The 22,968-nt window shown below is 40.3% G+C and overlaps 1 protein-coding gene across 2 annotated transcripts in view; it reads left to right on the top strand.

Annotated features, from left to right (window-relative positions):
• The window catches only part of LOC141789633 (carboxyl-terminal PDZ ligand of neuronal nitric oxide synthase protein-like), a 263,989-nt gene that overhangs the window by 217,625 nt on the left and 23,396 nt on the right, over nt 1-22,968 (top strand). For both annotated transcript variants that reach the window (XM_074669155.1, XM_074669154.1), the window contains exons 9-10: nt 5,104-5,269; nt 7,921-8,097. In XM_074669155.1, the coding sequence (XP_074525256.1) occupies nt 5,104-5,269; nt 7,921-8,097 (343 nt within the window). The remainder of the gene's footprint in view (nt 1-5,103; nt 5,270-7,920; nt 8,098-22,968) is intronic.

Here is a 22,968-nt window from a genome sequence, read left to right as displayed (position 1 = left end):
GAAAATAAATAATAGAGTAATAATAATTACATAGATTTTTTTCTTCCCTCCTTTTTTCTGAGCCCCCTGGTGCTCCCAAGCGCCCCCAGAGGAGCACAGCCCCCACTTTGAAAACCACTGTCTTAAAGTGATATTCTGGGATGGAACAAGTTGGGTCCTATCACAGGGTTTAGGGCAGAAATTACCCCTACAGCAGTGTTTTTGTGCAGCAGAAGCCCAGAGCACACGCACCAAACACCCCCTCCCTGCTCCTCTGCCAGTTTCCTCTGCACTCAGACGGGGCCATATTTTACTTGACCAAAACCAAAAATAAACGGACTCCCACCGAAAAAATCTGATATCGGTCTGCATTCACACTTTATTTAGAGAATTTTCAGCGCGTTACTTTCACACAAAAACACAGCTTAATAAGGCTCTAGTTCTCATCGTGTCGTAAAACGGCTGCAGAGCCACAGCTGGCTACAAGACGCTCGCTGCTTAGTGTATCAGTCCGCGCGTGCGGCGTGCCAGATATAAACAAACGTAGGTAGTCTGCCAGGACGAAGAGACACGATAAGAACTAGAGCCTTATTTAGCGGTGTTTTTGTGTGAAAGTAACGCGCTGAAAATTCTCTAAAAAAAGCATGAATGCAGACCGATATCAGATTTTTTCGGTGGGAGTCTGTTTATTCGTGTTTTTGGTCAAATAAAATATGGCCCCGTCTGAGTGCAGAGGAAACCGGCAGACGAGCAGGGGGGGGTGTTTGGTGCGTGCACCCTGGGCTTCTGTTGCACAAAAACACTGCTGTAGGGGTAATTTCTGCCCTAAACCTTGTGATAGGACCCAACTTGTTCCATCCCGGAGTATCACTTTAAGGTCTTTTTTCTTTTAAAAGTATTTAATGATAACTGGGATGTATTGTGTGAGTGTAAAAGGCCAATAATGAGTAGGTTGCCTAGAGACAGCAAGGCACCATAGAGGGTTAAAGAAGTGTAATTGGATCAGAAGTGTTTCAAACCATTCCATTTAGCCCTTTACTCTGATTGGTCAGCTGAAGTTTGAGGTTTTGTTAGTCCCCTTTCAGACTCCAGGGTTCTGCTTCATGGCTGCATCTCATGTCAAATCATCATTAATGAACAGGTCCCTTCAGTGCACCACACTTCTGCTGAATCACTCTGGTAACTTCATTTCTGAAAGCGTTTTTTGTCCTCAAGAAAGGAGGTGTTAGGAACAGAGGGAGGGGAGGGACAGTTAATATCTGATTCAGAGAAGACTTTGAAGTCAAAAAAACGTGGAGTCACTGCCTCCAGAACAGCTGAGGGAGCATTTGTGCGTATATGTGTGGATTGGCTCATGTGTGCATGAATGAATAGTGTCTTTCCCTCTTTGTATCAAAAAGAATGTAATAGAAGTTTTATCCCTTTAGTCTTTAATTGAAATGGAGTCTGTGTTTTATGGCTTTTACTGCAGACCGTGACATTAAGGTTACATGAGGATCAGAGCAGCCACTGGAGCTCTGCTGCTGGCTCATAAAAATGTAATAGACACATATAAAACCAAAGTAATTTCAAAGATCTGGCATCTGCTGCCAGTGTTTCTGTCAGTGAGTCTGTCTGTAGGTTTGTAAAGACAGGAGAAAATATCAAAGTATGAAACAGTGATAACTAAAATTTTCAGTCAGCTGATCATCTCCTCTTTTGTCTCGTAATGTCTGAAAATAGCACATGCTGTCATGGTTTTCCAGAGGCTTGACGGAGATGTGTGGAAAATGAAAACTGGTTTTTGGTTTAAATGCCAAAGATGTTGAATTTTACAGTCAGATAAAACAGACAGAGCAGAAAATGTACCATAAAGCAGGTACCAGACAGTGTTGGCATTTTAGCTCCTGAAGTTCAACAAAACCACAAAACTCAAGGTTGCTTTTATTGTTTCTAAAATATAAAAGTTTTAAAGCAAATCTGCCTTCTTCCAGTCTTCTCAATAAATAATCCTTAATTTCAGGGTGAGTCAGAGCATTTTATAAACTGATATCTTTCCATTCACCTTGATAGAATCTCAACACATCTGAAGTTAATGATTCTCAAACATTGACTTTATCCTCATACATATGTTTATCAGGACAGATTTCACACCCATTGACTGGATTGTCACTGATTGATCTGTTTTCCTCCGACTGTACAAGCACACAGATGGGTTTCTGTATTTTCTGGACGGCGCTTTGATTAATCGCTCTCAGTTAAAATGTGGTGAGGTTGATCAATCACTGCCAGCTACGTACTGAGCTGAGTCAGCAACATGCAGAATCCTCCCATGTCATTAATAACTTAGTCACCAGAGGAAGCCGTGAAAAGCAGAGACGTTAGTAAATTACTTTCAAGATTTTCATGGAATAATTAAGGTTCATTTAAAAAGATTATATCAACATAACACCATAAATTCAAACAAATGACTTTCTTGTATCAGCTGTTAAATCTTATTCTTCTTCAGCCACAGATTTTCGTGTGTAGTGATATAATTTAATCTTGTCCACAGAGTCAATCCAATCGGAAATAAAGGATTTTACGACTAACTGAGTTTCATTACTGTCTTTTATATTTCATCGCTGGGTCATCTAAATCATCAGTGATTCAGCTCAGAAGATACATTTTTTTCTCTCCTTTTATTGGACCAAAAATAAATGATGAAAGCTGTGGTTTTACTTGTTTTCCATCATTTTTACAGACAGGCTCATAAAATTATCATAAACCGTAATGACCTGTCATTTTTACTCGATGTTTTAATGATAATATGAGCATTTAGTACCATTCAACTTTTAAAAGTGGATAACAACAATGATTAAAATGCAGGCAAGAGAGATCATAAAGGAGTGAGGATGAAAAATAGACATCTTAATGTGAACATGTGTCATGTAGCCATTGTATTTGATTTTAATAATACATTTTATTTGTAGAGCACTTTCCCAGATGCTCAGATACACTTAGCTGATTATGGTAGACACACTTTTAAAAGCAGTTTGAATGCACAGACGTGAAAAGAGTGACAGACAGAACACAGGCATAAAACACAAAGTAACTGAAAGCAGTCACAGATTACAAGCTGGTCTGAACAGGTGAGGAGGTGGGCAGGTCAGTACAGTCACAGGTTTGTTTTGGGATCGAGCCCCAGAGGGTGGGAGCAGCCATTGGTTTGTGTTTTTGGGAAGATTAGGTTGGTGTCGGAAAAACAGTGTTTGAGCAGGGTGGATAGATAAGTAGGGGCCTGGCGAAAGAGTGCCTTGTGGATCAAGAGGAGGACTTTGAAGTGGATGGAGGTTCTGGAGGACGGGGATGATGAGGCTTCGAGAAGTTGCAGAAGTTGGTTCAGAAGACTATATATTGAAGTTTATGGAGGACTTTTTGAAATGAACCATACAAAATGATAAGGTTAGGACGATATACGACTCTCGCGGGATTCAATTCTATTACAATTTTTGGTTTCCTTTTTTAACACCAGACCATGTGAAAGAGTTAAATGATGATGATAATGACTAGAGAATATATCAGGAGCCATATTTTCCCATAAAATGCACATCACTTGAGTCAGAGAAAAACATTTTGCCCTCTGCTGAAGAAAAGTGGTGACTTTTTCCCAATCAAGTTTATAAACAAAGACTCAAATGAAGAATCTGAATTTGAAAAAAATGGTTAATTTTTGACAAAGAATCCCGATTTTGAGATTGTCCAACAAAAACATCTGATGAATGGATTTTCGATTTTTTACTCCCACCCCTATAAAATGCCATTACAATAGTCCAGTTTGCGCAGATTGATGTTTTAGCACTAAGAGGATAGACTGTATAAAACATGGACACAGTTTCCGCAACATCACCCTTCCGTTCTGAGCATCTCTGGTTGGACAATTAAACGATCTGAATAAATTCTAAACCGCCGAGTTGGAGAAAAGTTCACCCCCCCATACAGTGTGTGCTGATAGTGAAATCAGCATTTCAGAAAAGTTTTTTGAACAAGGCTGTATGATTACGCTTTTTATTACATTTTTTTCACCTGAGTGTGTTCATGACTTTTGGTCTTTCTGCAGCCAGCCTTTAAGCGGATTCTTGATAAACAGCGACTCATAGCACTTCCACATAAGCTTCATTTTTCTAAACGGATCTTGCCCCTTGGGTAGGAGAAGGGAGTGATGGGCAAAATTTCTGAAGTTGCAAAATGTGGATTTTGTTTCTTGGTTTGTGTGCTGGTTTAAGGTGAGGTAGCCGTCAAGAGTGAGTCCAAGGTTCCTGGTGTGTGTGTGTGTGTGTGTGTGTGTGTGTGTGTGTGTGTGTGTGTGTGTGTGTGTGTGTGTGTGTGTGTGTGTGTGCTGGTTGAGGCAGAAGTTGTATGTGGTTTTGGTGAGGGATTTGGAACCAGGGATTATTACAACTGCATGTAAGTGCATGTCAGCATATTGACTTTTGCTGGTTTTAAGGAAGAATGTGTACAAGTTATAGTATTCCCTCCAGGTCTGTGTATATAAACTTTTTATTTTTTTATTTTTAATGCACTCTTTGAAATTTGAATATTAAATTCATTTACATTGTGATGTCGGTTTCAATTCAGTTAATTTTTCAGCTCCATTGAGAACACCAAGTAAATGTGTCATTTATGTAAAAGAAGTTCAGTGTGTTGTGTGTGTGTGTGTGTGTGTGTTGTGGTGGTCTTGTTTTTAAAATTATAAAATAATCCATGAACATAACCCCCTAGGTGTCCAGGTTATTGATGCACTCTCCCTCATAGAGCCTCTTTAAATGTTTGTCATATTGAAAATCACAAACTTCACGAAGGCTTGGTGCAGTATGTGTGTGGGCTGTTCTCACCTGTTTGAAGTTATCTTAACTCAAATATTTGAAGCAAACAGCACTCGCTCCTTATTTTCTCAACAAGCAAATTATGTTTAAAGAGCAAACTCAAATTGACCTTCAGCTTCAAACACTGCGGCGTGACGTGGCGTAATCTTTGTTTGGAGAATCCAGATAAGAGTCAGCCGTGCTGATTATAAGAGCGAGTATATGAGGAAAAAATATTTATATACACTCCACTCAGCTTCTCGTTTTAATCCTCCGCATTTCTGTCTGTCTTTCCTCTCAGGTCCACTTGTTGAAGGACCAGCTGAGCGCAGAGGCCACAGCCCGACTGGAGGCTCAGGCTCGAGTTCATCAGCTGCTGCTGCAGAACAAAGACCTGCTGCAACACATCTCCCTGCTGGTTAAACAGATCCAGGAGCTGGAGACCAAGATGACTGGACCAAACTCCAGTGAGTTCATGCACAGTAGCCATGAATACATCTATCAACATAAACTGTCATGAAAAAACTGCTCAGACTTTGAATGAGTTCTTCCAAAAAGTTTTACACTAAAACCTGCAGAGATAGAAATCAGAAATGCTGTTCAGCTTTATGTCCCCTCATGCAGACAGCAGACAGTGAGGGTACTTCAGATCTACAGAACTTAGCCCTCCAAATGGAAATGCAGCTACATTAAAACTCCTGAGCACCTGTATGATAGAAGACCTTGATGTCCTCTCATCTTTGAAATGCTGTGTTCACCATTTGCTGCACACATTCAGTCAGTACTCTTGGTATATGACCTCCTCTGTCCTCTCCGTCACTCTCCTTCAGCCAGACACGTTGTTCAACCTGCTCATTATCAATTCAGACAGATAGTCACAGTCTGGGGCGCCCTCCAATTGTCATCCTGAGAGAGAACAGTCTTTTATCTTATCTGCCAGCATTTCATGGATTTCGAGGGGGTGGTTGAAACACTTTTATATTTGAAGTTTTAAGGACTTTAGTTAGTACTAAGTCAAGAAAAGTGATTTGCAAACACTTAGAGGATAAGGTGTGGCAGATTTTGTGACAAATTTCCTGAATAGACTCTCCTGATGCCTCATTGTGACTCTGGTAGTTACAGACGTCAGTGTCAGAACAGTGGGTGGGTTTGAACAGGCACATCAACACAGATGAATGGAAAGGAGCCAACATTACTGTATTAGATCATGTCCCTTTCCTGCCCTTACAATAGAAAGTGCTCACCCTGAACGAGGTCTATTTCACAGCCTTTCTGCCGGAATTTACGGCATGAAATATGGTCCAGCTGGAAGGCCCCTGAGGAATGTGCTGCAGAAATTACACTCATTTATGTTTTATGTCATAATAACATCCAATTCACTACAATAATATGATCACTGTATACATTATCCTTTTTATTACCTGCTCAATATAAAAACAAAAAAGCTGCTGTAAGAGAAGAAGAAGTTTAGAGAAGACCTTAGAGTCAGAACAGGACAAACTCGTCAAAATGATGCCAAATTTGCTGGATGATATATTGTCCCAAAATTATTGTCGATAAACAATATTGTTTTGAGAATAAATTACCCAGAAATATGATAATAACATATCATAATTATGCAATATACACTTTCAAATGCAATTAAAAATGATTATTTTTTCTAAAGTAATTGGAATATCAATAACTTTCAAATATCGGTTTATCGGATCGGCTCATTGTGAGCTGATTTGCGACGTGCTCCCGATCTCAAATCTGCCGATCGCAAGAAACTCTAACATGTTTAAAAACCTGATCACTCCTTGTGAAGGTATCGCACAGTAGAAGCAGAACTGTGAGCCAACTTGTCTCAACCTCTTGCACAGAGTATGCTCGATCTCTGAAGTGACGTCTCAAGTTGGAAGAAGTTGGTTTAAAGTTCAATTTAGCTGTCACTGCTTACCTCCTGTTATCATTGAAGAAAAGAGAGACCGTATTTTTCACGTCTGCCCAGCCAATTCCCAGTCCATACACATCTTCTTCTTCTTCTTCTTTTTTATTTATTTTATTCTGTTGTTTGTTGTCACACAGAGCAGCATGAATTGCCAAGGCAGTGCGTTTGTTTTTGTTGATCATCTTCAGTGCGCGCCTCCCCCTTCCAGGTTCTTTCTTTTCCTCCTTTTGACGTTCCAGAGCTAGATACAAGAGCTCAGCTCCCAAACACCATAGAAGGAGAAGAGTCCAACATATGGACGTATAGTGTGAGCAGTGAAGTCGCATCAGAGCATCGGGTTGTATCGTGTGAGAACATGATTCATGGGCTGGAACTTTTAAGCACAGCGATTGAGTTATGCAGTTTGAGATGGAGCTGAGTCAAACAATTTAAATTATCACACAGTGTATGTGCTTTAGTCTGGCAAAAAGTGGGATGGCTTGTCTCGGTTATTTGGGGACCTGTCCCTGGATTAGTCAATGGAAATGCCGTAAAATGCTGCTGAACCTAATTGAACCACTTGGTGGAAACAGGGCTTAAGTGTGTGACAAAACAACAGATTTATACAGTCTTTTATACATCCTTTTCAGAGTCTTTAATTAAAAATGCACAACAGAGAAGAGGCAGATTTAACTGCAGGGGTAGTAACTGTTGATGTTAAATTCATGCAAATACAGTAGATTGAAACTGACTGCAGCTGTTAAAACAAACATCCTCCTGTTTCATGCTGGCCATAGGGTCACCAAAGGGATGCAGTATTCTTTTAATGCATATCTTTCTGTTTTTGAACTCCAGGTCTGTTTGTTTTTCAAGAGGGAAGCAAAAACATGTCACAGAGCTGCCTCCATGATGATGAAATGCTTTGAAACATGTTTTTTTTTCTTGCCTACCCGATACAGCAGACCCATTGATTTATCGGTCGCTGTGTGACTGATTCAGTTTGAATCCTACCACCACACAATTCAAAGATGTCTTTGTCACATACATCTTTCTTTTTGCCGTGAACCTCCAGCAGAGTCGACAGCAGATGAATTTGAATCAAGGCAGAGTTTGGATTTGGTAGTCCGAACATATTTGATCTGTCTTCTATCTTCTCCCTCCTCCTGCTTATTCATCACAGTCCCTCTTTTCTTCCTCATTTTTCTCCAGTGGGATCTCAGGACAGCTTGCTGGAGATCACGTTCCGGTCGACAGTGCCTCCTGTGATCTGTGACCCAACCACGCCGAAACCGGAGGTCTCCGCTCTCAACCTGCCCGCTTTAGGAAGCACAGACGGGACCGGGAACATCTTCTCATCCTCCAATGGGAATCTGGGAAGCCCCCTAGGTAGGGACCAGTGTCTACTCAAACTGGAGTGTTTCCGTTTCCTCCCAGGGCCTCCACCTCCTCGACTCCCCTCTCCTCCCCCGCTGCTTAAACCCAACAGGCCAGAAACAAAAGATCGAGTCGGATCGGAGAACACGACAACCTTGTTGTCCCGTGATGTCAAGTCTCTGGGCAGCCTGGAGTTTGCTAGATTTCGTGAGTCGGGTATTGCTTCGGAGTACGAGTCAAATACGGACAGCAGCGATGACAGGGATGATGAGGAAGAAGGGGAGGACGATGATGAGGAGATGGAGATCTTTGGGTGGGGCACGGACGAGGAGACGGTACGGCTCCTTAACGTTCTGAACAAACAGAGCACTCCTGACTGCCTGGGAGATGAAATAGCGGTGTAACACACTAACCTGAAGAATCCCCGAGAACACAAAAGCTGTGCTGTGTTTTTGTCCCTTCTCTTCAAACTACTCTGTCGAAATAACCATGTAGCAAACTAACCTCTGTCAGATGTGCACAGTGACGTAAACAAGGCATACATCAACACGTTGGTGTAACATTCCTGCTGTTACATATGAGTAAAAGGAAGGGCTGATACCGCTGAATGAGCCGAAGCAGATCCTGCAAAGAGAAGGTGAAGGAACCTAGAGTAGCTCTGATCTGATAAAGGTGCATGTTAAGGTTTGAGCAGTGATCAAAGGTATCACAAACTCATAGAATATGTATGAGTAAACTCTTCAAAGGGAGTGAAAATCTGACATGAGTGGATGCTATTAGTGAAGAACAAGGAGTGAAGATTGGTTGGCTTTCATGCAGATTAACTACAATTTTATACTTACTGTGTGGTCTAAAAGAAACATCAGAAATGAGAACGACTTCTTAACATCACATCATGTGATGGTGGGGCTCATGGTGTCATGATGGAACACATTCAACTGGCAAATAGCTAAAAGGCCTTTTACATACATATACATATACATATACATTTACATATACTGTATATAGAGTGGACAGCAGGGCTCTGCCATTTACCATTGTACAATTTTGAAGCCAAAATAACCCCGTCACAAGCACCACCATTGGCAGCCATTGTGCAGCCAGAGTCTGCGCAGTAGAGGCTATGAGAGAATCTGAGCGGAGACAGGTGACAAAAATGTTGATTCTTTTTTCTTTCCAAAGTCCAATCTCTTCTTGGCTCTCTGTCCCGACATATTTTACATTCCCCAGAAAAAAATACACAAGAACAGCAGCTGTCAATTATCGTTAAATGTGATGCAAAACCTTGTTTTTAACCTCTTATGACTAATGGAAACAAAACTTTATGGAAAAAGAGGACTTGAACACAAGGCAGCCAAAAAATATCTTCAAATCACCACAACAATTGGATGCATGAAACATTTCTACAAGTTAGCTGTATTCAATTTTTGAAGTTTTACCACAGCCCATCTGGAATGACTGGGGAGATTGATTTTTTTTTGGCCTGTACTGCAGCCAGCCACCGGGGGGAGCAGTTTTTGTGATGACTTCACTTTGAGCCAAGCAGGAGGACGCCCATTTGTTTTACAGTCTATGTTCCCACCTCCAGCTTAGGCACATGGGAGGAAAGGGAGCATGTCATGACTGAAACACATTATAGGGCCTCTGTCAGTTCTTGGCTCTTAAACACACATTAACTTTTCTTTCCAATAAAGTGCCCCCATGTGGCTGTGGGGGATTGAGCAGGAAACTTAACATAATTCACTTTTGTAACTTTGCTGATTTAAGTTCTGAATTCAACCCTTTCCTCTCTGCAACCAAACATAAATGGTTATGGTGCTTCAACATGCTCAAATACTTAATTATTCAATCTTATTTAACATTCGTATAACTAATTGCATAATTTACCAATGACCTTAATGGAGAAACTTCGTACCAACATTCCAGTGCCAGCAGGTGATCAAACACATCACATGACCCCTCCACATGTTGTGGTGTCAAGAAGCTGTTGTCATTTCGCAGACTTTTGTAAGTTCAGGTTAAAATTGGTTTAAAATGTTTTCTGTTCTTACTGCTCAGTGCTGCCACTAGTGGCTTAATGTTGTTAGTGAAGTGTATTTATTTACTGATTTATTTATTTGTTTAAGTGGATAAGTTGCTCCAAGAAACATTTCCCTCCCCAAGTGGAACTGTTTTGACATTTTTCTCGTACGAAATGATATATATTTATATATTGAATTTATTTGTTTACTGTTATTTTGTTGTATTGCAGTTTAGAGGCTGTCAGATGGTCCCGGAAACAGCTTGATTTCAGGAAGTTGTTTAAAAATTAAGTTCAATTCTCAATCTATGGAGGTTAATGAATGAGCAGAAACACCAGAAACAACTGGAGTTTGTTCGTCCAAGGGCATCATGTCTGCATCTGTCATATTTGTTCAGGTTTTTCTTTGCATTGTGAACACAGCGAGACAGAACTTCAACTCAGATTTGTTTAGATGATAAGCTGTTTGTAAGAAGTGGACCAAGGTACCCAGAAGTTTGTGGACCACCATTTTGAAATCTCAAATTCAGCTTTTTGACCATTGCCTTGTTTTTCTCCTGGTACAGAAATGGCAATGTTTAGAGGAATAGGTGAAATGCAAACCTTTCCTAGCAGACAGGTCACTGCGGAAGTGACTTTTCAGCAAAATCGGACAATAACAAAGATACAGCATGCTCCATTAAAAAGAATTTTGAGCTTGTGGTTAAAATCATAAACTCCTGAAAAAACTTTCCCAAAATGGAAGCAAACTGAGAAGTGAACTTTGATAATATTTAATGTCTTCTACTTTTGCAACCAATGAAGTCGCCCTCTGCTGGCCAGAAGAAAGAATGCAGGTGGGAAAAACAGCTCGACCCCAGGACCTCTGTCCACTTTTCATACAGCGTATGGTCTGAACACATCTTCACACCTGTTAATGCACATTGATGCTTTTTCTCATATTTCTCCAAACCTGTTGCTTGTTTCCTTCCTTTTCTTTTTCTTCTTTACAGGCACTTACCTCCCACACACAACACAGTCTCCTTATTTTACCTATACACCCGTACTCCAGATTTTTAGTTGAAGATTTGGGATCATAACAGAAAGAATCTGGGAGATTTTATTCAGAGTGTTTCCCACTGCTTGTTTTTGTTTTCCACATGAAGATGTCAGGATGTAGCATGAAGTCAAACCAAAAGTAATCTCAGTGCTGGTAGTTTGTTGGGATTTGGTGCAGAACTGTTGCTCCTGCAGTAAAAAGCGACTGCAGGGACTGATGGGCTCTGGAGTGGCTCTTCTCATGAGATGAACACTTGAGCCAAATCTGAAGAGGAACTTTATTACTGTCTCCACGTTTGAAGTGGGAAAGTCCATTCTTGCTCTCCTCAAAGACTATTTTCAGACAGACTCTGAACACACAAACTTTATTTTCTATTTCACCCACAGAACTCTTGAACTGTTGTACCATCCTTGACTTCAGCCGGCTGCTCTCTTTTGTCTCCTCACATTTTGTTGTTAAAGCACGCTTTCAGTCTTCTCACTTGTCCACACTTTTCCTCGCCTTTATAATTTATGTAAAGCTGGGATTAGTTGGACCTTGAGGAACTGCTGTTTGTTTTTTTATTCATCCCATAAACAAACAAAAAAAAAACCTCTTCCTCAGTGCCAGAACAGCAGCTCACGGATGACAGCCGAAAGTGGTCTCATTGTTTAAAGCCCTGGCTCTGTGTATGGCCTCCAAGCACAATGCAGTATTAAAGAGTTCATTTTGTTTCACCCGGAAAGCCACTGAGTTTTCTTTCTGTACGACGTTGCTCTGAGTGCAAACAGGCCAGTATTTGGCAGAGGTAGATGCTGCAGAGATTTAAACTGGGGATCGGGGCCAACTCCCGATGTGCTCACTATCTTTTGCAAAGAGCTTTAGCCTGATATGATCAACTATCCAGTGAGAGTGCAGGCAACTTACCCACTTAGCCTCTCTTGCTCTCTCTGAGGGTGTTTCTGTATGAAAGGATAACAGAGAATCAACAGAGGTGTGTTTTTCTGTTCTAAAAACTGGTGCCAATATTTTGTTAATGACTTCAGAGTCAATTGGGGCCACTACTTCCAGTCCAGAGTGGAGGTATCGATTTAAAGTTGACGTCTCATCCAAAATATTGCACTATTGCACAATGGACATGTGGCAGCCCATCTTTGGCATAGATAAAGTTAAACTAGAGCAGTAAGTCTGACCTTAAAGGGATAGTTCTGTCTTTTGTATGCGGGGTTGTATGTATTAATGCTATTAACCGCCGTGAATGATGTCAGCTTCATCACCTTAGTATTTTTTATAGTAACAAACTCCATCTGAAGCGCTGTTCTTGTTTAAAGTGTGCCTACTATAAATTCAGAATCATTGAAATACTCACAAGTCCAAAATATTTAACATAATCTTTCCATTTCATTATCTCTAGCAGATAAAGTGAGCAGATAACTCACTACGCTGATGATGTTTTGCTTTTATCTGACAGTCAGATTTGTTCCTCAATCTTTGGTTCTGCTTTTGACTGAGGCTATGTTCACATTGCAGTTCAAAGTAAGCTAAATCTGTTTTTTTTTCTTTTGTTTTTTTTTTTTTTTTACTTGAATGTGATCTCAATGTGACTTTTCAGCTTTTGTGGGTATTAACTCAAAATCGGACAATGACAAAGAATACAGCACGCTCCATTGAAAAGAATTTTAAGATTGTGGTCAAAACCATAAACTGATGAAAACTTTTCTGCTTTGTTTCTGACAGTCTGAACTAGGGCTGCAACCAATGATTATTTTAGTAATTGATTGCTCTGACGATTATACTTATATTATCTTACGATTGATAGATAAACTCGCTTTGTTATTTTAGTTGATGACTATTGTTTGCTTAAAGATATGTACAAGGAAACAACATAATTGAACATAGTTTAAGCTGACCAGATGCTAAATTTATAAAGTATAATACATAGTATGAATGTATTGTCACTTTAAGAATCAACAGTATGAACAAAATGACAGAAAATATATTGTTATGTCATCAGATTAAGAACTTAGTGGGCCAAAATGGCAAATAAATAAAAAAAAAAGTGTCCTCAATCTTTTCACCTGCAGGTTAAACAGTACACCCCCTTTGCCCCACCACTATCTGAAGCAGCTAATGCTAATGCTAATGTTAGTTCAATGATCTCCTTGTGGTTTTTAAACGGGATTAAATAAAGACAAAACAAGTCCTAAAAACACAAACATTGAAAAAAGAGGAGATAGAGATGGGAGGGGCGGAGAGAGAAGCACACAGAGAAAAGCGAAAGTGAAACTTAAGTACATGTTTCTCGTGAAACTTGGAAAGAAACAAGCGGGGATCATACAGCCAGCAAAGCAAGCCAAAATAAACAGCTACACTTTACAAAACAAGCCCCAAAACCCTGGGGCCATGTCCATTTCCATAAACATTGTTTTGTGGGTGACATCATTAACGTTCAACTGCACATGCAGGTCACTTCAGGTGCGTGAGCAGGCTACATTTAAAAATGTAACATGAAAAACCAAACATAAAATCAGATCTGCGCTAAAAATCGGAATCAAGCATTAAGGCCTGCAGTGGGAACAAAGCCTAAGTGGTTTCAATCCATGTTGTTAAATTTCTGTCCCAGACCTTATCAGGACACAATTAGAAGTACACACACAGACATAAACTCCTCTTTCTAATCCATCTGTTGTGCCCTTGACACTTTGTCTACTCTTGCCTTAAAGGTGGATACTCTCAGTACACTCTCTATCCTTGGTATTTCTTTATTTGTATGTCTCTCACGAGTGTACAAACTTAACCTTACTCTGCCGTCATCGATCGAACCCTCTGACCTCTCTTAAATGTCAGATGGGATGTTTTGCTAAACGGTCTCTTGGTGCTCGTATATCTAGTAATTCATGTCTTGGGTTAGCAGAAAGGAGAAACAACCCTTGGTCTTTAATCTCAACAGAGATGTCAGAGGTCAGTAAAGGGCCCCAGGTTGAGAAAAGATTATGAGGAGCAGTTTTCAGACATTACTGACTGTAATTAAGGGATGCAGTGAGACCACACACAGGTGAAGAGGAGGGGATTAGTTTCTTTTGTGAAACATTGGTGAGGTAAAGTTTGAAAGTTTCAGCTCATTCTTACAGTCCTAACTAGTTATCGATTCAGGCGCTAATGAATGTGTGAGACCTTGGCATGAAGGTGGTGTGTGTGTTTGTGGTTTCTGGTGTGTTTATATGGGGGTTAGACCAGGTACTAGCTGCACCTCAGGATGATTGGGATTCAGCAGATAATTGGCACAACTGGCTCCGATATTTGCTCGGTGTTATGTTCTGTGTTGTACATAGTAGACCCTCTGGGGTCTAAAGCCGCGTTTCCAACAAGCAGTCTGGTCCGGTTCGGTTCAGCACAGTTTGGCATGGTTTGGTACAGTTAAGCCTGATTCCATTAGCTTTTCCACAGCAAAACTGTACCTTGACAGGTAGCTCTTTGATACAAAGTGCAATCAAGCTTTGTTTCAGAGAAGTCTTTGTGCCGCCAGGAGAAATGCAGCCGCTGTCGCACCGTAAGTGACAATTCTTTCGACCAATCAACCGTCTGCAGTGTTGTAGCTCCACCTTCCGAGAGTGGATCGGTTCAGTCTGGCACCCATATGAAATAGTCCCAAAAAGTGGGACGGCTCGTCTCTGTGATTTGGGGATCTGTCCCGGGATAAATCAGTGGAAACGCCACAAAATGCGCACTGTACCGAGACAAACCGAAACAGTCTGCTTAGTGGAAACGCGGCTTAAGACTCAGGGGTTCACAAACTTTTCAGCCTGCAGCCTTGCTGTACAGGCCAATCCAAAAAAAGACAGTAACCAGAAAAGGCCTACAATACCTAATCTAGCTTATCCATATAAAATTAGACTGATTTTGTGCACTTTTTGCTTTGTTTGCTAAATTTATTTAATGATATTGCAGTTATCCTTGCTTAGACACCCCAGGAGTCTTTGGTTATAATACAGTTCCAAAACTTTCTCTTTGCATCATTTTATGTTAAGTCAACCCCTTTTGTTTATATTTTTGAAACAATGGATAAGTTATGCACATATAGACAGTTTTTGTTAGGGATGTTTGATGCCACTTTTTTTTCCAGACTGATACCAGTATGAGTACTCCCTCTTGAGTGATCATCAATACCAAGTACCGATACTACAAGTACTTTTAAAAATATCATTTAAATTCACAGTAACATATAATTTTGATGAAAGACAGCACAGTCACTCTGCCATTAAGTCCAAAATAAAACACGAACAACTGTCTCTGAGTTTACAATTGTTTTTTAGATAAATGAACAAAAGTGAAAAATAAAAGTGAAAACTGTCAGAGTTTAAGCATTTTTTAAATAAGACTTGCTCAATGTAAGAATTTTCGCCTTGAGTATCGGCTGCTGGTATCGGCAGCTTTCACGAGTACCAATACCTTGAAAAAGGCTGGTATCGACCTGATACCCGATACCAATCACAAGTCTTCTATCAGCATAACTGAGAACTGTGTGAGAACACTAATGGTCTTATCAAGTGTTGAAAGCAGATTTTGTTGTGAGAATTTATAACCTTGACCTCCTCATATGAAAAATAATGAATGAGGAGAAATGAAACAAAAAGATGCTTTTTAAAATTATTCTGCTGTAGCAGGTGCCAAAGCACAGAGACAGACACAATCACTGCTCTAACTGCTCCTCCATCAGTGTCAGGCCATTTGGCATCTGTGACTCTGCTTTTTTACAGTTTGCCCTGAACCCTTGGGACTAGTCTGCCCTTGTCTTTTGTTCCCAGACTATTAAACAGGTTGAATCTGCTCTGGAGCCTGACAGCAATTATCTGATCACTAAAGACATAAAAAAAATGTGCGTTTGTCTGACAAATCCTTAGTAGGGAAAGTGTTCATATTTTAACACATTTTTTAGAGATTTTGTATCAGCATTCTCAGCATTTGCTGCCCAGCTCTTCCAGTTTTTCAGTTTTGAATAATAAAAACAGAGCACCAGCACTCTCTGGTAGTCTGCTTTAATCTGCACTTGGCTGCAGTCTTTACCGTTTGTTTTAGTGCAACTTCATGATCCAAACAAAGTCAGCAGAAGCCAGTGCAGCAGAATTGCTTCTCTAATGTTGATATGTTTTGGGGCTTTGACAGGAGGAGAGCATTTGGTGGTTACAAATTCAAATTTCTCCTAAAATTTGACTAGCAAGTTGACTGAAACAATGTTTTCAAGCTCCTCCCGGGCTACGTCTGGGCCAGTTGGGATATAGCACCCTCCAGATGGCCCTACGTCTACCCAGGGGCCCAGTTGGACAGGCACAGTAAATCCAAATGGGGGGCTCACAGGAGGCGTGCAAATCAGATGCCCACACTGCCTCACCTAACTGTTAAAGTCAAAGCTCCACATGTCCGAGATCCTTCTGATCAACTCGTTACCTCCAGCGTGCTACAGGCAGCTTTAGCTAAGTCAGATGAGCCAGCCGAAGAGATATGTCAACCCTTACCTACAGTGAAAGGATAAGGTCAAAGATACAAGCAGACCAAGGTAGTCTAGCCTCGTCTTAAAGCGGACTACTCATGTGTAAAAGCACCCGGAGAAGTCTTGATACTCCCTGTGCTCAGTTTTGCAGAAAAAAAGCTGTTAAGTCACCAAACTGCTGTCTGCTAATTTAGATTCTATTTTCAGTAAACTTCGCAGCACTTTACCTCTTTCTAGCTAAATTAGCTGCATTGGATTAAACTCCTGCAGAGAGTAATCAAAAACAAATCCTCATACGAAGCAATTTGATGATGATAACTGGCTTTAGAGAGAAACAATTTTATTTCATTTGCTCCCTGAATGAGCAGATAATCACATAGCTGCTCTACCTTTAATACCTGTTTGCCTTTTTAATGTGCAAAGTGTTAGCTGCAGGTATCAATTGGTGTCTGTTAAATGACAGAGGCTGCATTTAAGGCAAAAATCAACATATTCTGGTCTCCTTCATGATGTCACGTATAGACTGAAAACTCCATGAGTTTATTTTTAACCTTCACAGTGCTGCATCTCAGTTCATCCTCCTTTTACACTCTTCTTCTTTCCCCCTCTCAGCATTCATTAATAGTCTGATGGGGCTTGTCGGTGCCATCAGATGGTCAAGTGGCCAACCAACACTCCAGAGCAAGCTTTGGTGACTTATATCGATTTCCCTGACACATGCACGTGTTGTTTGAAACAGGGGTTAACTGCTCGGACAGCAAGGGAGCAGCTCCAATCAATACACCTCTCCACAAGCTCAGTCTGTCACCTGTGGGGACACACACACACACTGCGCTCCACTCTGGATCTGAAACATATTTCAGCTTGTCAGTGATGACATTTACTGTTCACTTTCTAAAGAGAAAGATTTTTTATTATGTTGCTTCTGTTATACAGCAAATTGGATTTGAACTTAACAATGAGGCTGAGGATATAAAATGTCTTATATTGCTGCAAGGTTTCCAGGCTCCTTGTCTCACAACATAACCCACCATGAAGAAATTCAGACAAGGTTTTACAGGAACAACCTGTCATCTGAACAGAACTGTATTCATGCAGCACCTGTCATTTAAATGGGAACTCAACTATTTAATAACAGACAGAAAGAAAGACAGGTTTCCATACATTTCGCAGGATAAGACTTACAAAACACCAGAATGAGCAAAAAGCATTGATGACTCAAACTGTGACACCACACCAAACTAAAAGCCAAATTTAAAAAGATTTGGCTTTAATTTCTTTCCTTCCCTTATAAAATTACCAAGAGAGTTTTAAAACCTAATGGCAGATAGTTTTGTCATCTTGAGGCGTGCAGACAGAAAGCACTCTCACCAGCACGTTAATGGGACACATGAGGAACATTTGACGGAATAATATTAGGACGCCGGGATGTTTTTCCCTTTTCAGGGTTGCCTCAGCGGTTCACTTGTTTTTGTCTTTTATGTTCTGCATGTTGATTTAGCAAAGTTTTTACATCCCTCTTGACACAACCCTCCCCATTTCTTGGTTCTTGCAGTGATGAGACCCCTGGCTTTTGACCACCTCGTGGCTGGGTGGGACACCCTTGAACAGCAGGAGCAGTTTGGGGTTCAGTGTCTTGTTTACGGACACTTTGGTGATAAATACCACTGATCCACAGGCTCCCATGATGATTTGCCTGGAATATAAAATGTAATATCACCAGTGTTGTTTAAATCTTTATGTTTCTCATTTGATGCATTATCGTTTTTCTTTTTCTTTGCTACCTCTTCTGCAAAAAGAAAAAACTGACTGAGCAGGCAACTGAAACAAAGATGAAACGTCATAATAGCCTCAGTAAATTCTTTGTGACTTGCACGGGAACAAACAAATATGTACTTTTAAAGAACTGTCTCCCAGGGATGAAAACCTTTCACATTTGAAACAATACAGTAACGATACCCAGTACCTTGCAGTCAGTATCGGTACTCAATGGTACCAATTTTCAGTACTTTTTTGTGTTTATGTGGTAAAAAATATAAATTTGTTTAATAAAAAAATCTCTTCTCTTTTTCAATTTAACATCTTTTTTCTTCATTATATAACCTTGCAATGGTGTGTTCATGTCCAGCATGGAAAAAACGCCTCCTCTTCCACTCCATCACAGTCGCAAGGATGCATTTAGGTACCTAAACATGGTACCTCTTAACTTTACGTTAATTGGTCCCCTGTAGTTTTGACTGAATTTGGTCGGTACCCATAAAGTACCTAATTTGGTGCCCATCCCTACTGTCTTCAGTAAGGGATAGTGAATAGTGAGCAGGTGCTTGTGCGAAACAGCGTACTGGCAGGGTGAGACAATAGAGAAATAGTTGAGTTTATATATTGAGTTAAAGATGATTTTACTGGTTTGAAAATACATAAGGAACAGTTTTACACACACCAAATTAACAGAAATATAGAAAATACTGTCTTTGTTATTAACTAATGCTGTCACAAACCAGCTTGTTCCCAGGGTTGCTGACAGAATTTTTTCCAGATTATTTTAGATTCTTAGTTCTTCTTTTTGGTCTTTTTTCATATGAGATTGTTCACGTATTTCCTTCTGACTGCAGTCACTAGTTTTTACTTTTATTATGACCCTACGTACTCAGTCACAACATTTTTGAGATTGTTTCAACTAAATATTTTGTAATTTATCAGTGAAGTCTCACTTTCTTAATAGTGTTTAACTTTTAAACTTTCTGCCTGCACTGAAGCGATTGGTTGGAGCCACACAGCCACTCCTATTTAAGATGGCTTCATTTGCTGACACAAACATCTGCTTGATAAAGGTCTTTGACTAAAATGTTGCATTCAAGTTTGGCCAGTGTGCAGAATTTTTCTTTTTCTTCTGACAGGAAGTGATGAAATTGATCAACTCTACAAATGTGCTGGCATCCGGACTATTTGTGTGGATTTATTTGATATGTGTGATGCCTGATCAGGTTGTCCATTGCTATTAAGAATGAATTATCATTGATATGGAGTTTACACCAATCAGGATCCAGTATTCCTCCTACTTTGTGATTAGTTTTTGAAAGTGGGACACCGAAGAAAGATTGCACTGTTAGAAGTAGTATCTAATGCAGTGGTTTATTTTTTTATTTGTGATATATTTATTTCAGTTAGTACTGTAAACACCATAAAAGGAGACCTTCACCGTCATTTCACGGATTAATTATCACATACTCATCTCTAGCTGCAGCTGTGTACTCATCTTTTGAGTTCAGGCACTAAGCATGTCCACTTTCCAAAAACATTAGGAGGTGTAGACCTGCTGAAATTGTATTCACAACTAAACATTTTTTTTTTTAAGTTTGCCTGTTTCTGTTTCCACCCACCAGCCACCAAACATCAGTAGCTCACATGTCCTTATCTGACTTAAAAGAGACAGCTCCAGCCAGGGTCCAAACTCAGCTTCAACGCCTGAGATAAAAAGAACTGAGGCTGCTTTCACTGAAGAGAAATGCCCATGCTTTTATAATGAGATAAGGCTGTAACTATAGGGTGCTGCTCAAGTTGTTCAGGTGTCCTTACTTTCCAAAAACTTCAAGAATCTCTGCGTTTTTATTTGAGCAAACAGAAAACTTCAGGAAAGAAAGTTCTTTGACACACACACACTTGAACAGCTCAGAGCATTGTCTGTGCCTCTGAGGCGTTGGCGTGGGTTTCTTGTTGATGTGACAAGCTCAAGAGGGTGAGCGGGTCACATATAAACAAACACTCACGACAGACCACCACGGCGCTAAAAGCTAATGACCATGTCTGCAGCAGATGAGCAGTGGGAATTGAGGACTTTTAAAGCCGAGCAATTAATCCTCTGAGCTCAGCGGTAATGATCAGAGCCAAACGGCAGAGTCACACGAAGAAAAGAACAAACAGATCTGCTCTCCAGTCTGCTCTGACTGTAACACTGAGTGATGTTAGTGACAGTGTGCCTTTCCTGTTTAGCAGTGTGTGTCCCCACAGCTGATTAAACCTTAGATGAACTTCTATTTCTCAGTGCAATTCAGACAATTTGATGATAATTAAGACCTTTTGTCAAATAATTGATGCTTTTCCTGTTTTGTGTTTAGTTAAAGACTTAAACCATAAATGGTTCAATATTTAAAATATTTGAAAACAGATCATGCAAATGAGCCTCTGTTCAAATCAGTATCTGGATTTATCTATTGTTTAGCCAAGTAATGATCCAATCAAAACAAATAGTGATCTACATCTTTTCCTCCCCAGTCCACATTTTCCCAGCAGGCCTGTGAATCTGAACTGCTAACCTCTCAGCTGCCTCCAAACTCAGATTAAACCTCCTTTGTTTTTCTGGCATTTCCCTCATGATTCCTACAGATGTGCACAGACTGGAGGAACTTCAGCTGCCCTCATGTTCTGACTCCATTTCAGCTGTGCGTTCACATCTGGATGTGGTGGCCATTTACTTTGATGTTCCCATGATGCATAGCTACAGGCCGTGCTTCGCTTTGGTTTTAGGGATAGACGTAATCTGGAGCATATGGAGCTCCAGATGTAAAAAGGCTAAAAGAGCAAACTGATTTGAAATCGCAGCGTAGCTTCAAGCGTGTCTGAGCCACATCTGTCTGTCACGTCCCATTCCTATGCTTTTTCAAGCTTCCTTTATGTCTCCGCTTTTTATCAGACTGACAGGGGAAAAAAAAAGTTGACAAATTTCCGACTCACAGGCTGAATGGAAGTTCGGAAGGATTGGAGTAGATGGATGTCAGCATCTGGCTTGAAAAGAACAGGCAAGAACTGAAGGGAGGAGACAAGAGGCTGCCTTGATCATTTTTATCTCTTCTGTGTAGAATTTAACTTTTCACTTTGATGCGTCGTAATAAGAGCAGGGATGAGATTCACTCAGACATGTCAAAGCTCCCTTTAGCTCACTCTGTTGTGGAAGAAAAACTTGGATTTCTCTCATTCTACCTCCTTTTTTGACCTTTAATGCCTTCATTACCTCCTTCAATACGATGCTGCCATAACTATGTGGACTCTGGAGACCTGTGATTTCCAATCAGCAGCAAACCTCCTGCTGCAGTAATGATAATGGCACTGACATTTTAGACTTCACTGTTCTCCTAACTTGAGTCAGCTGTTTGTTTTTGCTGTTTAACTCGTTTAAAACAGGAAAGTTTTCCCATGGGATCCAGAAGAGCCCTGGACTCATCCCGTCCAGCACATTTAGGATGAACTTCAGCGTGAACTTGAAGCACGGCTGTGTAATCCAGTATTAGTTTCACACTTCACAAATTGGGAGCTAATCCCCTCAGCGCTGTTCTGAAATCTTTTGGTAAGACTGAAATAGAGGGAGAGGAGGCATTCGTAGCAGCAAATCAATGTTTATAATTTGAAATGACATGCTCAGTGATTATACATGACATGGGGTTTGCCTTCTAACTGTGCCTTCAGTGTCAAATCTTCTCAATGTTAATTGTCTGATCATGTGTAACTTTCTTAAAGACCTAAAAATAGTCATTAATTCAGTTTTTTTCCATGTAAACAAATGGGAATGCAGTCAAAGTATATATGGAGAATTCACGCCTCACGTGTTTTTGTATTCAAATTTAGTTTTATCATGCTGATTTATACCAAAATGTTTTCTTTTTGAGTGTTAATTGTTGTTATTGTTGCATGGCTGTAAGGCCCTGTTTACACGACAGGGCTTCATCCGAAAACACTAGAATGCGGTGAAAAACTCTGTGTTTACACGGAAACGCTGACGGACTAAAAGTGCTGTAGTAAGCTATAACTGTCTTTTTAAGAAGCCACTTTTAGTAAATCTCCACTGAAGTAGAGCAGGGCCAGTCATCTGGTGTATTGGTGAATGCTTAGTGCAGAAGTGGAGCAACAGATGCACATTTTATTGTCTATACAGCAACGGTGTTGGCAGCATTTCAGAAAAATTCCACTCTGGAGGCCATTTTCAAAAGTTAGCCTTTTAGGTTGGCTAAAACCCAGTTATCGTGTAAACGTGAAGCCGAAACGCAACAGTGCTTTTGCGTTTCACCCTCAAACCATTGATGTGTAAACGGCCCCTAAATGAGAAAGATATCAGGGGTTGTTATGGAATGCATTTTGGCTTCACTTCTGTGCACCCAGGTGGAGATAAAGGCGTGTCGTCCAGCAGTATATACTGTCAATGGTTCTGACAGGTTCAACAAACAGCACAGGGCAGATAGCTGCAGTATGGAATAGATTAGTTTTCAGATTTTAGCAGCCAATAGCAAAAACCATTAGATGTGTTAAAGGATGTATTCATGAGAGTCAGAGTCAGAATCAGAATCAGAAATTTCCAGGGGAAAATTT

This window comes from Halichoeres trimaculatus, unplaced genomic scaffold, assembly GCF_033239565.1.
Source record: "Halichoeres trimaculatus isolate MK-OKI-2021-1 unplaced genomic scaffold, fHalTri1.1 fHalTri1_scaffold_4, whole genome shotgun sequence".
Taxonomy (NCBI): Eukaryota; Metazoa; Chordata; class Actinopteri; order Labriformes; family Labridae; genus Halichoeres; species Halichoeres trimaculatus.
The sequence above is the reverse complement of the archived record's forward strand: the minus strand, read 5'-3'. Positions and strand labels throughout refer to the sequence as shown.